The sequence below is a fragment of the Melanerpes formicivorus genome, unplaced genomic scaffold (genome assembly GCF_026170545.1).
Source record: "Melanerpes formicivorus ecotype bairdi unplaced genomic scaffold, bMelFor1.0.p_v2 SCAF_14, whole genome shotgun sequence".
Taxonomy (NCBI): domain Eukaryota; kingdom Metazoa; phylum Chordata; class Aves; order Piciformes; family Picidae; genus Melanerpes; species Melanerpes formicivorus.
In genome coordinates, this window is record NW_027142366.1 from 12198333 (window position 1) to 12212004 (window position 13672).

General features: G+C 61.5%; 3 protein-coding genes across 4 annotated transcripts in view; 1 reads left to right on the forward strand and 2 right to left on the reverse strand.

The window, feature by feature from the left end:
* The window catches only part of AXIN1 (axin 1), a 77426-nt gene extending 74295 nt beyond the window's left edge, over nucleotides 1-3131 (forward strand). For both annotated transcript variants that reach the window (XM_068147061.1, XM_068147060.1), the window contains 2 exons: nucleotides 1831-1998; nucleotides 2657-3131. In XM_068147061.1, coding sequence (XP_068003162.1) covers nucleotides 1831-1998; nucleotides 2657-2783 — 295 coding nt within the window. In that variant the 3' untranslated portion in view covers nucleotides 2784-3131. The remainder of the gene's footprint in view (nucleotides 1-1830; nucleotides 1999-2656) is intronic.
* A 2521-nt stretch (nucleotides 3132-5652) lies between these two features.
* On the reverse strand, nucleotides 5653-9355 carry PDIA2 (protein disulfide isomerase family A member 2). Its single transcript, XM_068147062.1, has 11 exons — nucleotides 8960-9355; nucleotides 8401-8607; nucleotides 7985-8118; nucleotides 7773-7910; nucleotides 7583-7699; nucleotides 7378-7503; nucleotides 7104-7298; nucleotides 6645-6765; nucleotides 6275-6456; nucleotides 6097-6183; nucleotides 5653-5948 (listed from the first exon to the last, which is right to left on the reverse strand). Exons 1-11 carry the CDS (start codon nucleotides 9174-9176, stop codon nucleotides 5874-5876), a joined length of 1599 nt encoding a protein of 532 aa, XP_068003163.1. The 5' UTR covers nucleotides 9177-9355; the 3' UTR covers nucleotides 5653-5873.
* A 41-nt stretch (nucleotides 9356-9396) lies between these two features.
* Nucleotides 9397-13612, reverse strand: ARHGDIG (Rho GDP dissociation inhibitor gamma). The gene is made up of 6 exons (XM_068147063.1): nucleotides 13270-13612; nucleotides 11994-12176; nucleotides 10935-11018; nucleotides 10782-10858; nucleotides 10020-10083; nucleotides 9397-9934 (listed from the first exon to the last, which is right to left on the reverse strand). Exons 1-6 carry the CDS (start codon nucleotides 13340-13342, stop codon nucleotides 9735-9737), a joined length of 681 nt encoding a protein of 226 aa, XP_068003164.1. The 5' UTR covers nucleotides 13343-13612; the 3' UTR covers nucleotides 9397-9734.
* Nucleotides 13613-13672: the final 60 nt, after the last annotated feature.

Below are 13672 nucleotides of genomic sequence, written 5' to 3' on the forward strand. Positions count from 1 at the left end.
TGGGGAAAGGGTTGAACTCCATGATCTCAGAGGTCTTTTCCAGCCAAAACAATTCTATGGTTCTGTCACTTTGGACATCATTTTGGGGCACATCTCTGCTCTGGAAAGAGGTGAGCACTGCAGCTGGCCTGAGCACAGTCAGAAGTGACCTTTCAGGGATCAATTACACATCAGGAAGAGGAGGAAGGCTCCCAGCCACCAGCACAGTCCCTCTCTAGCTTCTAGGCTGGCAGACCTCTGCATCTCCCAGGCAAAGGCAGCCCTGGGGGAAGAGGCTCTGGTGCCTGCACAGGGCACGTAGCTGTGTCCCCAGGTCCCCAAGCACACAGCAGCTCTCCTTAGTCACCACTTGTTTCTAGCAGATTGAGAGCTGCTCTGGGACTCTGAGGTTTTCCAAACCCCTTCAATTAACTTCTGGCTTGCAGGGTTCACAGAATTTGCCTGAATTTATGACCCATTTTTCCTTTAAATGCCTCATTTTTTTCCTTCCAAGGATGACTCAATTCTTCAATGTTTTTCTAGCTAAAGGGCATCCTGTGCTTTGATATGGGCATGGGAGAGGCTCTGAGAGCTCCGCTGGCACCAGAAGCAGACCCTTGTCTCTGCATCTTCTCCAAAGGTCTCCCAGGCAGAGCAGGCACCAGGAAGGTTGTTCAGTTGAACTTTAGACCTCTCCTGCCTTTGGAAAGAGGGGAGAAGACTTTGTCTGCTCTGCAGTGCCCACGTGTGTGTGGACATGCCCTTCAAAAGGTGCTCTGCCCGCCAGCCACCGTTGAAAGGTTAGGGCCAGAATCACTTCCAAGCTTACCTCATTGCCTGGCAAACTCTGGGGTTTGTAGCAACTTTCCAGCCATGCAAATACAAAATCCTCTCTTTTTCACCCAGCCTGCTTTTTAAATATTATTTTAAAGCTGCCAATTTTGTTTTATGTGCCTTTGAAGGAGAAGGTTGCCTCTGGCTTGGACCACACAGGCCAGGGTAGCAGTTTGTGTAGGCTGCTCCTGTGTTTGCCCAGCGTTTACGGCACCCCAGCGGAGAGGCTGCACAGAAGGGCAAAGCACCCCAGGCTTGGTTCTTGCTGCCTTTGTCTGCTGCTGAACTAGGGTCAGGACCAGGCTGACACCTTCAGTCTAGTGATGGCACCACAGAGCAAGAGACCAGAGCGACATCCTGAGCCAGGAGAGCACAGGAGCTCTGAAGTCACTGATGTCTGGGGGGTGGCAGCTGTCCTGTCACGCTGCACGGATAGGATGGGCCCCAAAGCCTCCAGGGCACATCCTGCTGCGAGCTTGGCCCTCCATCGATGGGAGCTGTGGGGAGCAGGAGCAGCCCTGTCCACACAGCCTTGCAGGCATGGGTCAGCAGAAGCTGTGCTGAGCTGTTTTGGCCACAGCAGCAGTAATCCTGAGTGGTCTGAGTGGTGTTGTCCCCAGGCATGTGTCCAGCCCTGCCTGCTTGGTGTGCACCAGGAACATGCTGATATTGACCAGGGTCTGCTTGTGTGGGCTTGGGATGCTCTCAGCTTCCCAAAGACTCCCCAAGGGAGGGCCATGCCCTCTCAAAACCTGGGGACAGGTTTCTTTAGCCTGAAGGGGCTGAGGTAGAACCTGCACCCTCCTTGCAGCTGCAGTCTGGCCCCATCCAGCCTTTCCAAGTGCCATTTACTCCTTCCCCAGCCTCAGCATGCGGCCCCATGCCAAGGGAGCTGGTGGGCAGAGGAAAGGTTGCTCCTGAGGGCCCTAGGTGCTAACTGGACATCTCCACCCAGGCTCTGCCCGTGCTGCCAGCTGGGCTGATACTCAACAGGTCACTTGTGTTTTGGAACAACAGGTTGAAGCCCCAGAAGAGGCCGGGCAGTGGCACCTCCCAGCCGTGTGAGAACATCGTGGTCGCCTACTACTTCTGCGGGGAGCCCATCCCCTACCGCACCCTCGTCAAAGGGCGCGTGGTGACACTGGGACAGTTCAAGGAGCTGCTGACTAAGAAAGGGAACTACAGGTAAGGGCTGTCCCTGCACAGGCTGTGGTGCCAGCAGACTGGCACCGACCCCTGGCAGATGGTGCTGCCAGCAGTCAGTGATGGTGCTCCCCACCAAGGCAAGACCTGGAGGTGACGGAAGTAGGTCAGGGGCTCCTGGAGGTCCTGACAGCCTTCCAAGAGGGCTGCAGTTGGGTGTGCTGCAGTGGGGATGTGACAAGAGCCAAAGCTCTTGAAGAAGCAGGTTACAGGGACAGGGCAGATTGGGTTTTGTCCTGCAGCACCGTTTGCACCTTCCAACAGAAGCTGCTGAGCTGCCCTGTGAGGCCTCTCTAAGTCTCCCTTCCAAATATTAGCTGCCATGGGAAAGGCTGCCTGGAAATGCTCAACCAGCATGGGTGCCTTCAGCCACTTTTGAGAGAGCTCTGGGTGGGCTGGGTTTGGAGCTGGAGTTCCTGAACATGCCTGCACACACCCTGACCACGCTGTTTTGTTCAGTGGATGAAGGCAGGGTCAAAGGTGTGGCCCCAGCTGCCTCCATGTCTGAGGGAACTGCTCTACATCCACTACAAGCTCAGGGGCTAGGAAGGGCAATACTTGGTTTTGGGGCCCGTGGTGCCCCCGTGACCATTCACCTGCTCTGCTCTTTATCCTCTGCCCCCACGCCCCTGGGCTTCAGGTATTACTTCAAGAAAGTGAGTGACGAGTTCGACTGCGGCGTGGTGTTCGAGGAGGTGCGGGAGGACGACACCATCCTGCCCATCTTCGAGGAGAAGATCATCGGCAAGGTGGAGAAGATTGACTAAGCTCCAGAGCTGCCAAGGCATGAGGACAGGACTGTGAAAGACTCTGGGACCCGCAGGAGAGGGCCTGGGGCAGACGCCGGCAGCGCTGCTGCTGGCAGGCGCCAGCTGAGCCCGGGGCAGAGGCCGGCAATCTGCCCTGCTCTGGCACGGACCTGGGCAAGCTCCCAGCTGCCGGTGGACATCGTCTCACCTGAGGGAGCTGCTGGTGGGAGCCTGAGCTCCCTCTCCATGCCGAATTTAAGTGTAATGTAGCATTGTACAGTGCGTTAGAAAGTGTAATATGACCTTGTTTACTAAAGCTGCATATTTTTGATATATTGTAATAAAAGGAGAATATTTCCCATGTCACAGTGCTCTTATGTCAGTGTCCAACCTGCAGGTACTGCACAGCCACTGCCCAGCTGCTCCTCGCCTCCACAGCCCCCTGTCCCCCGCTGGGGACGGCCTCAGAGCGGTGCCAGGGCAGAGCTGCTGTCCCCCAGCCAACATGGAAGGCCCTGCGCGAGAGAGGCTGTGGCTCAGCTCACCTCAGAAGACCATTGACTCATTCAGAACAAGGTGGTCTCCCACCTGCCTGGCAGTCTCACCTGCTGGATGTGATAGGATGGTTTTGTTCCTCCTGAGCTTTCTTGTGACCAACTGAATCCCCAAAGGCTGTCAAGGTCAGTGCCAGCTCACAGGGCTGGGGCTTCCCCATGGGGTGAGGTGCAGCTCAGAGCCAGAGCAGCAATCTGGGTGCTGGTGTCCTGTGGCCCATCCACTTGTCCCCCCAGTCCTGTTTCCCTGGAAAAGGATTTACTTCCCAGGAGGGTGCTGCAGTTCCACAGGGGGCTGGCACCTGTGTGCCCAGCACAGGTGTGCCCAGACCCCTGGTGCTGAGCTCCAGCTTTTCGGTCAGGGGACTCTTTAGGAGAAACAGAAGGAACAGGAACTGATTAGACACTAAAGCTGGGGGGGGAAGTGTCTTTTTTGAGTCCTGTGTCTTCTGTTGGCTTTTGTGTCTCAGAGGGCAGCAGGAGGGCCCTTCAGCCTGCTGCCAAATGCAGTGAGGGTTCGTGATGCCAATCTGTGGGGCTTGTGTAGGGTCAGGGTACCCCATACAGCAGCCAGCAGCCTGGGAAGCCTCCTGGGCTTACTCAGACACAGGAAAGCTGGGAGCTGCACTGGTGCTCCCACTGCCACCATCAGCCCTGCCTTATTCCTAGCCCTGCGCCAGCTCCTTCAGACCAGCCCTCGCCCACCCACAGCAACCAGGGCAGCTGCTAAAGCCCAGGGACTTCACAGCAGTGCTCAGCCTGCCCAGTGCTGCGCTTGGTGGCACATTGGAGCTGCCAGGGACCCAGCGGCACAGCCTGCAGTAAACGTCACCGAGTGCCTTCCAGACGCAGGGCTGTGACCTGCCTACTCCCCTCGGGCAGCCCTGCCTGGGCCGCGGTGGTTCTCCGCCCGGGGCCGTTTCTCAGCCCTGTTTCCCGAGGGTGTGGTGCTGGTGATGCTGGGAACGTGCCTGGGATTTCCCTCTCCCCCTCTTCTTCTCAGGGGGTCCCCTGTAAATATGTACAGCGGTCGCCGGCGCCACCGGCTCTGCTCTCTGTGCTGCCCTTGTACGATGAACGTCTCAGAGGTACTTGGATAAAGGAAATAAAACCCCAGCTCCCTGTGCCTGCTGTCTGCTTCCTTCCCCGTGCAGCCGACACCCGGGGCCCCGGGGCAGGGCAGGCCAGGGGCCTGGGCACATGGCGGGGCTGGGGAAGCTGGGAGGGCAGCTCCCTGGACGGGTGGCCAAGCAGGTCGTGGTCCCAGGGGACCAACACACTACCTAAGGAGGAGTTCCCCAGGGCGTGCGACCTGCAGGCCCAGGGACAAGGGATGATGCCAGGGCTTGGAAGGGACACTGGAGGGCCCCAGGGACTGTGAGCCATGCCTAAGAGGATAATGTGGAGCCCTGTGTTGGGCTCCTGTGTCTGTGATCAGCCAGCAGGTAAACCCAGGTTCTCCACCTCTGCCCTAGAGAGGTCACAGCCAGAGTACTGGGTCCAGTTCTAGGCTCCCCAGTTCACAAGAGACTGGAGAGAATCCAGTGGAGGCTACAGATTCTGAGGGGCCTGGAGCATCTCTGTGAGGAGGAAAGCTGAGAGCCCTGGGGCTGTTGAGCCTGAAGAAGAGCAGCCCCAGATGGGATCTGATCAATGCTCAGCAAGAGTTGAAATGTGGGGGGCAAGAGGCTGGGTCCAGACTCCTCTCAGTGGTGTCCAGCATCGGGGCAAGGGGCAGTGAGCACAAACTGGAACCCAGGAGGTTCCATATGAACCTGAGGAGAAACTTCTTTGGTGTAAGGGTGCTGGAGTAGGCAGGGAAGGAGGCTGCCCAGAGAGGTTGTGAGGTCTCTTTCTCTGGAGAGCTTCCTGGGCAAGGTGCTGTGGGTGCCCCTACTTTAGCAGGGGGGTTGGACTCGATCTCCAGAGGTCCCTTCCAACCCTCACCCTACTGAGATAATGTGATCCCTGGGGCTGAGATGTGATTGTGGCCTGGGGTGAGAAGACTGCCTTTGGGTCACAGAGACCCTAGCTGGTCCTCCACCACCTGCACCCTGGCAGCTCTGCACGAGGGCCAGTGTGGAGAGTACTGGGCTCCCCTCAGGGCTTTGCCCTCTGCAGCCTGAACCACCCCATGTCATTGAAGGGCTGTCTGGATGACCAGAAGACCCCTTGCAAACCCTCCAGGGCCAAACTGCCCTGTGGTTTTGCAGGCTCTGCCCAGCCTCATCCCTGCTGTGTCCCTGAGACACATGGGTGTCCCCCAAGATATGCACCTCGTGGTGCTGTGGAGCTGCAGACACAGACCAGAGCCTGCACCTTTTCCAGGTTGTTTATCACAGCAAGAAGGGCAGGGCTCAGAGCTCATCCCAGGATTCAGTCAGCAGGGCAGAGCTCAGAGCTCACCCCAGGATTCAGTCAGCAGGGCAGGGCTCAGACCTCATCCCAGGATTCAGTCAGCAGGGCAGAGCGCAGAGCTCAGAGCTCACCCCAGGATTCATCCAGCAGGGCAGAGCTCAGTGTTCATCCCAGGTTTCACCCAGCAGGGCAGGGCTCAGAGCTCATCCCGGGATTCATCCATCCTCAGTGTGCTCGACTCCCCTGTGCTGTTCTCGGGGCTCTTGGACAGCTGGAGAAGGTAGCAGTGAGACAAGGATGGACTCACACCCCCCTGCCTGTCCCTATCCTGCAAAATCTGTGCCCCTACCCAGCAGGGTCTGGGAGTGCCCTGGGGTGGGAGGCAATCCCTGGCCCTTGGGTTGGGGAATGTCACTCACCACTGGTGGCTCCTCAGGCAGTGTCCCTCCATTTTCCAGGAACTTGGAGAAGGTCTCCACATCTCTGGCACCCTTGTACTCAACCATCTGGAGCAGCAGGACAGAAGGGAGATGAGAGGTAATCCTGTCCCCCTGGAGCAGCCGAAGCCAGGCTGGCCCCACAAGTGCCCCCACCTACCTTCCTGCCTGGCCCTGCAGGGAAGTAGTGCAGAGTGGGGAAGCCACTGATGGTGATGTTCTCCAGCTCGTTGGCTGTGGAGTCCAGCTCAGCAATGACTATGTCCTCGTGATCCTTGTAGCGCTCACCCAGCTCCTCCCAGGCAGCCGCCATCGCCTGGCAGTGGGAGCACCATGGCGCATCTGTGGGATGGGCACAGTGCTGAGGCATGAGCCAGGGGACCAGGGCTCTGCCAGCATCATGGCATGGAGTCCCCTGGGCATGGGCCAGTGACAGCGCTGGGGGCTGTGGCAGCGCTGGGGGCTGTGGCAGCAGCGGTCTGAGCCTCTTGGCAGAGCTCAGGGAGGCCCATGGGCAGCCCCACACTTACAGAACTTGACAAAGACGTTCTTGGTCTCATCAAAAGCCACCTGCTCGAAGGTCTTCCCCACCAGGACTTTCACAGGCCTCTTGTCCCAGTCCTCCGGGGGCTCTGCACTCAGCAGGTGGGGCTGTGGGGACAGCCAGGATGGCCACAACCCAGGTTGGACAGTGCTGGGGCCCCGTGTGGCACAGTGCAGGCTGGGGCAAGGGGCCTCAGCATGCAGCCAGGGTTGCTCCTGTGCTACCTTTTGGACCACCCCTTGCCCCCTGCCACCATCCCAGCTCTGTGTGTCTCCACATCAGTGGTCTTCTGCCTGCCTCCTTCCCATAACAACCCCTCCAAATCCTCAGGCCTGGCAGCAGAAGCATCAGCAAGCAGGGGATGGTGTTCCCTGCACAGCTGCCATCACTAACAGTCCACAGGGAAGCATGCTTGGTGCTCCTGGCACGGTGCCACGTCGCTCACCTTCACCCTGCCGTCCAGCACCGCCTGGACGAAGCTGCGGATGGCAGTGTCCGAGAAGGAGTCCTGCTCCATCTGGTACTTGCGGTTGTTCTCCATCTTGACCAGGCGCAGGGTGGGGGCATCAGCCGGCGTCATGCCAAAGAAGGGGAGGACTTCAGCACCGTATCCAGTCACGTCCACCACCACGAAGAGCACCTGGGCAGGGGAAGAGTGACACTGAGGCTGTGTTGCTCTGTGGCCACCGCCCCATGTCCCTGCCGTGAGACCTCCTCACTTTGCCCCGGAAGGTGCCGGCGGCTGCGCGGAAGCCTTCCTGCAACGCCAGCTGGTCTGATGATGACTTGTTGAGGAAGAGTATCATGTGGTGGGGGATCTTGGCACCGAAGATCTGGCTGGAGTTCTAGGGAGGAGCAGGAAGGTGAGGGCAGGGGAGCCATGGCCCTCACAGAGATGGAAATGTGGGCAAGAAGAGGCTGTACCTCACTGCTGAACTCCATCACCAGCTTCATGCTGTGGATACGGAGCAGCTGGGTCAGCTCTGCCGTGTCCAACCCCCGTGTCGGGTCCACAGGGAAGTCTGTCCGTCCCTCGTCAAACTGCCAGAGTGGAGGCCAGTGAGGGATGGAGGAAGGCCAGGCTGCCCCTGCCAACCCCCTGCCACCTCCTCACCTTCTTGAAGAGGCAGACGGTGTCAGCCGACAGCCCATACACCTGGAAGAGCTGGTCCTGCTCGGCCACACCGAAGGGCATGTCCACCACCTCGCTGGCCACCTCGAGAAACGCCTGGGCTGCCTCACCCCCCAGGTCCTGCACAGCCATGCCGTGAGCGGCCGCAGCCACCACCATGGCCACACTCCAGCCCCCACCCAGCCCCAGCCCACCTTGAAGAAGCCAACGACCACCAAGTCCTGGGAGCTGATGAAGGCGGCCGCGGTGTCGGTGTCCTGCAGCAGCGTGGCGCTGGGGCCGGCCCGACGCTGCATCCAGCGCACGATGCCCTCGGCGTCCATGCGGCCTGCCACCCAGACAGGGGCCCCCACCATCACCCCAGCCACCCAGCTGCCAACCCTTACACGAGCCATCAGCCCCTGACCACCCACCCACCATTGCCACCATGGCACTGTCTGCCATCACCCCGTGCACCGTGGCTGTGCTGTCACCTGCCAGCAACACCACGCTTTGACTCCCATCAAGACATTGCCACCCCTCTCACCATCACCCCTGCCACCTGCCCTTACACTCCAGCCCACCCCAGCACCCAGCATGGTGTCTTCATCTAGGAGTGCCACAGCCCTACCGGTGTAGGCGATGGGGTGGGTGCGGTTGCCATCACGGAAGAGCTTGAGCGTAGGGTAGGAGGTGACTCCAAACTCAGTGGCCAGGGCTGTCTGTGCCGTGGCATCCACCTTGCCCAGCCGCACCGGGCTGGACTCATTCTTCAGCGTGGTGGCTGCCTGGGCAAAGCTGGGTGCCAGCCGCTGGCAGTGCCCACACCATGGTGCATCTGTGGGCAGGGTGCAGCATTGGTGGTAGGGACAGCCCCAGGACAGCTTTTGGGGTGTCCCAAGTAGGCAGGGTGGTCTTGGCAGGTTGCTGAGGCAGGTAATGGCTGCTTGTGCCTGTTGAGCTCCAGCTTGTGCCCCTGCCCAGGTGGCCTGCACTAGAGCCCATGGCTCACACCTGCGCCATGTGTCCGTGCTCCATGTCCCACATCCTCTCCCTGTGTCCCTACTCCATGACCCTGTCTCCATCCCCCTGCCCTGGCACATGCCATGCCCTGTGACCTTGCCCCTCTGCCCTGCAGCCTTGCCCCTGCCCACCCCCACATACACCCCTGCCCACAGTGGGACACTTACAGAACTCCACCAGCAGCAGCCGGTGCTCACTCAGGGCACGAGCGAAGTTGTGCTCGTGGAGCACCAGGACATTCTCCTCCTCCTCCAGCTCATCTGAGAGCACTTCCTCCTCCTCAGCCACCACCTCCTCATCTTTCTCCTCACCCTCCTGTGCTGGGCACAGCCCTGCCAGTGACAGCACAAGCAGCCAAACCACCCAGGCCCTGCAGCCCTGCATGGCGCTGGTGCCAAAGCCAGTGCCCAGGGAAGAGGACGCAGATAAGGGACCCAGGGCGGGTGGTGCCAGTCCCCTGGGGCTCGTGGCCCTCTGCTACTGGCTGCCTAGCACTGCTGATAAGCAGTAGGACCAGGTGGCCATTTTCCAGCTGCCTGTCCCCACAGCGTGGTGGGGATGGCAAAAAGGGTTGGGTAGAGGCGATGGGGACACAGACAACCAGTAAGAGACCAGTCTGTAGGGTTTAATGGCGATGGAAGAGCACAGCCTGCGACCGGGCGGGTAGGCGGGCACGGTGCCACCGTGGCAGGGTCATGGCCGCGGCCCCAGCACTGGGGACGTCGCAAAGAGCAGGCAGGCATCGGTAGTTAAAAAAAACCAGCAATTAAAAATAACTTTGGTTGCAAAGACCACAGCCGCGGGTGCCCGCTCGCCACGGGACCCCCCACAGCCCCTCACACAGCCCAGGCAAGCGCGGCGGTGCCGGCGAGGGGTCCCCCAGGCTGGCAGGCACCGCAGCCCCGAGCCGGCAGGGGGAAACGGGGGTGAGGGTGGGGGGTGTCAGTCCTCCCAGGCCTTCTTTATGCAGAGGCCCCACTCCCAGGAGAGGTGCTCCGTCTTGTCGTCGTCGGTGACGAGGGAGCGCACGCGGTAGCTGCCCCGCGCCAGCCAGCCCCGCGGCGCCTCCTCCGCCGGCGTCACCACCTCGTACTCCTCCGCCCGCGGCGCGTAGCTGCCCACCATGAAGACGTCGCGGTCCACTGGGAGAGAAGGGCGAGGAGGGCTGGGTGAGTGAGGCCAGGGCGGCACGGACCCCCCCACCGCGCTCCCCCCACCCCCACTCACCGGGCCGGCCCCGGCGGTAGGTGAGGTGCAGGCACCGCAGCCCACAGACGATCTCCCTGTTCACCTGTGGGCAGAAGGCAGGGGAGCCATGGGTAGATGGCCAGCAGCACAGCGCCACCACCGCTGCCCTGAGGATGTCTGGCCTTGGAATGGCACCTGCAGCTAGTGCCCTTTCCTGAACCCACCCAGGAGATCCAGCTTCTTGGTAAGGGCTGGGCACTGAGCAGCATCAAGGGTTGCAAGAACCCCCAAAAGGGACAAGGGCTCCAAAATGGTAGGAACACCACACACCTGCCCCAAAGAGGGGCAGAGACCTCCAGGGACTTCTGAGAAAGGCAGAAAGCCAGCATGGCTGGGACCTCTGAAAGAGACATGGACCTGGAGGTGGCAGCCCTCAAAAGGGGCAAGGACCATGGGATTGGCGGCACCCTGCTGATGCTGGGGACAGTAAGGCTTTCCAGGATGGAAAGGACACAGGAGGACAGGGACCCCAGAGTGGTCAGGGACATCAGGCAGAGCACAGGGGGCCCCCAGTAGGGGCACAGACCCCAGGAAGGAAGGGCAGGGAGCAGACATCCCAAGGTGGCAGGGACTTTAGGGCAGCAGAGACCTATAGGTGGCAGGAGGGACCCTGTGAGAAAGGGAGATACAGGAAAAGGGACCCATGGGGAGCAGAGACCTCTCAGAGCAGGGACTCCAGGGTATGAGAGCAGCAAGGCCATGCCCAGACAATGGGTACAGGGCACCACACACCCAACTCACCCTGAAGGACACCTTCACCCTGTAGTCCACTCCCTCCTTCAGCACAAAGGCCTGGCCCTGGAGCACCTCCAGGTCTCCTGCACGGGAAAATGACCCATCAGCCCAGCTCCCCTTCCTCCTCCTCCTCCTCCCATGGGTACCCTCACCACTCACCTGTAAGGTCCATGGTGATGGGTCCAGGAGCCTGCTCACACATCAGGGTGAGCTTTGTCACCTGCACATTGGGAATGCTGGCATCTAGGAACAAGTGGCAGGGCACAAACTTAGACCCACCCATGTCCAGTCCCTTGGCACTGGCATCTCCACCCCAGCACAGCTGGAGGGGCATTGCCCATGCCACCTGTAATGGCACAACAGGTCACAGTATCCAGAGAGGGGGTGTTAGGAGCCAGAGTGTGCTGGGCAGCCCAGGCAGGAGGCATCTCAGGCCAGCCCTAGCACTGACATCAACACCTTTGGGGTAGGACCACGTTCACTGGCCCCAGCCACAGCTACCTGCTGGGGTTGAGGTGAGATGATCCCTGGCTCAGGAGTGGCTCAAGGTCAGCAAGGAAGAGGTAGCACATGCAAGCAAAGGCATCCAGCCAGCCTGCACTCCCTCAGCAGCTTGCATCCCACCAGCCTGCACATTTCCCCCCCAAGGCTGCACACCCCCCATTGGGTACTCCTCTGGCTCGCACACACCTCACCAACTGGCATATCCCCCCCAGGCTCCCTGCACCCATCAGGGCACCGGACCCGTGGAGCCCCCTCCCCAGCCCAGGTACTGAAGGCACCGAGGGCAGCACCAGGCTGGGGTGGCTGCTGCAGGAGAGGAGGCACTGCCTGGGCACCCACAGCCGTGCCAGCCCGGGCCCTGCAGCTGCTCACTTCATCTGTCATCCCAATGAATTTCCCGGTCCCTTGTAGCCGTTCCTATGGAAACTGCAGCGGTGATCCCATATCCATGGCAACCGGGGTCCCCAGGCAGCCATCACCCTCTCGGGGGGATGCCAGGGTCCCCGCACAGGTGGGAGGCAAGGGCAGCGCCCACGGGGAATGCCAGCTAGGATGTGTCCTCCCTGCTGGGGATGCTCCGTGGTGCTGGGGATGCCTGAGCCTGGAGAGAGCCTCCACAGAGCCTGCATCACCTGCACCCCTATGTTACCAGGGTGCTGGGGTGCCAGGGTACTGAGGTGGATGCCCAGCTTGGCAAGCAGCCCCCAGCCTTACCCAGGACAGCAGGGATGGCACCCAGCAGAGCCTGCTTGTACTTCCGCAGGCTCTCGTCCCCTGGGTCCAGCTCCTGGATCTCCTGCAGGCTCTTCTTCTCTGGTGTCTTATACGCCAGGGCCACGTCGGCATCCTCCTCCTCCTCCAGCGACAGCGTCACCCCCTCCTTGTCAGCCATGATGTCTGCAGGGGACAGGCAGTGGCAGTCCCAGGGACACCCGGGGGACACCCCCACCCCCTGACAGGCAGGCACCAGTGGGCAGGTGGTGTCTGAGTTGGCAGATGCCATGGATAGATGTGGGCAATACCCCATGAGCAACCGAGCTGTCCCCCTTCCTGGCGCTGTGGGGACACCACCAGGCTCCGTGTCACCGGGGCCTGGTGGCACAGCTGAGACCCGAGGCGTTGCCACCAGCTGCATTTCCACGCAGTCACAGAGCAAGGCAAGCTGGTGCCTGTGTGGTATGCACAGTCTCGGGGGGGGGGGGGTGTTTGCAGCCCACCATGGCCCACACATGCCCTTCACATCCTGTCACTGAGAGAGGTCCTTGTCACCACCCCACAGCCCCCTTCAATCCTGCTGGGTAACCACCAGCCCCATCTACCACCCTAAACCCAAACTGCCAGTGACTGCAGGGATCAAAAAGCAGCTCTGGGGCAAATGGTGGATCTAATGGGTGTAAGGCGGGGGGGGTACAAGGGTGGGTGATATCTCCACAGCCCCTGTCTCTGCCCTGACTGCTGCTTTTTCCTGCCCCCATCCATCACCCTTCTGACTGCAAGTCCTGAGCTCCTCAAAGCCCCTGGAAACCCCATCCCTGAGGACATGCAGGGGGCACAGTCTGGGGTAGGGGCCACAGGGCCAGCTGTGTGGATCCCCAGGGTAGCATGGGTGACCAGGGCATGGAGCGGTGGCCTTGCTGCACCCCTGGGTGCACCCTGGTAAAGGCCTCTGCACCCTGGCAGCGTGTGGCACCCATCCACACTGGCTCCCAGCTCAGGGATGCACCCACCCAGGAGCTCTCCCAGCCCTGCAAGGGTGGCAGGACAGGGTGATACGCGCTGGGTGGCACAGAACAGGCTGCCCGGTGGTAGGGGTGGCTGGGGGGGGGGGGGTCCCCCTACCCCACGGGATGCTCTGGTCCCCCGGGGCCTGGGGCGATACTTGCTCAGTAACGCCCTGGGTGCCCGGGGTGCCGCTCACCTGTTGGAGACCCGGGGCGATGCTCCCCCCTCTCCCGGGGCACCCGGGCGATACCCTCTCACCGCTACTCACCTCGGTAGCAGAGCGCCAGCCAGAGCAGCTCCAGCAGCTGCCCGCCGGCCTCGCACACATCCAGGCCGAGCATGGCTAAGCCGGACCGGGAGGGGGACCCAGCGCCCCCGGGGCCGGGCGGGGCGGCCGCTACCGGGGCCCGGGGCGCGGCTCTGCCGGCGTCGGCGACTCCTCTGGGGCCAGCGGCCGCGCTCCTCTCGCCCGGTGGCGCCGAGCTCGCCGGTGACGGCTGCTCCGCTCCCGCCCCAGCCCCGCTGCTCCCCCGCTGCGCTCCCCGGCGCTGCCCGGCGGGGCGGCGGCGGCGGCGGCTCCCGCAGACGCGGCGGCTCCGCTGCCCGCCCCCGCCCGCCCCCGCCCCTCGGCGCCGGGCGGCTCCAGCCCCGCCGCTCATGGGCGGCGAGAC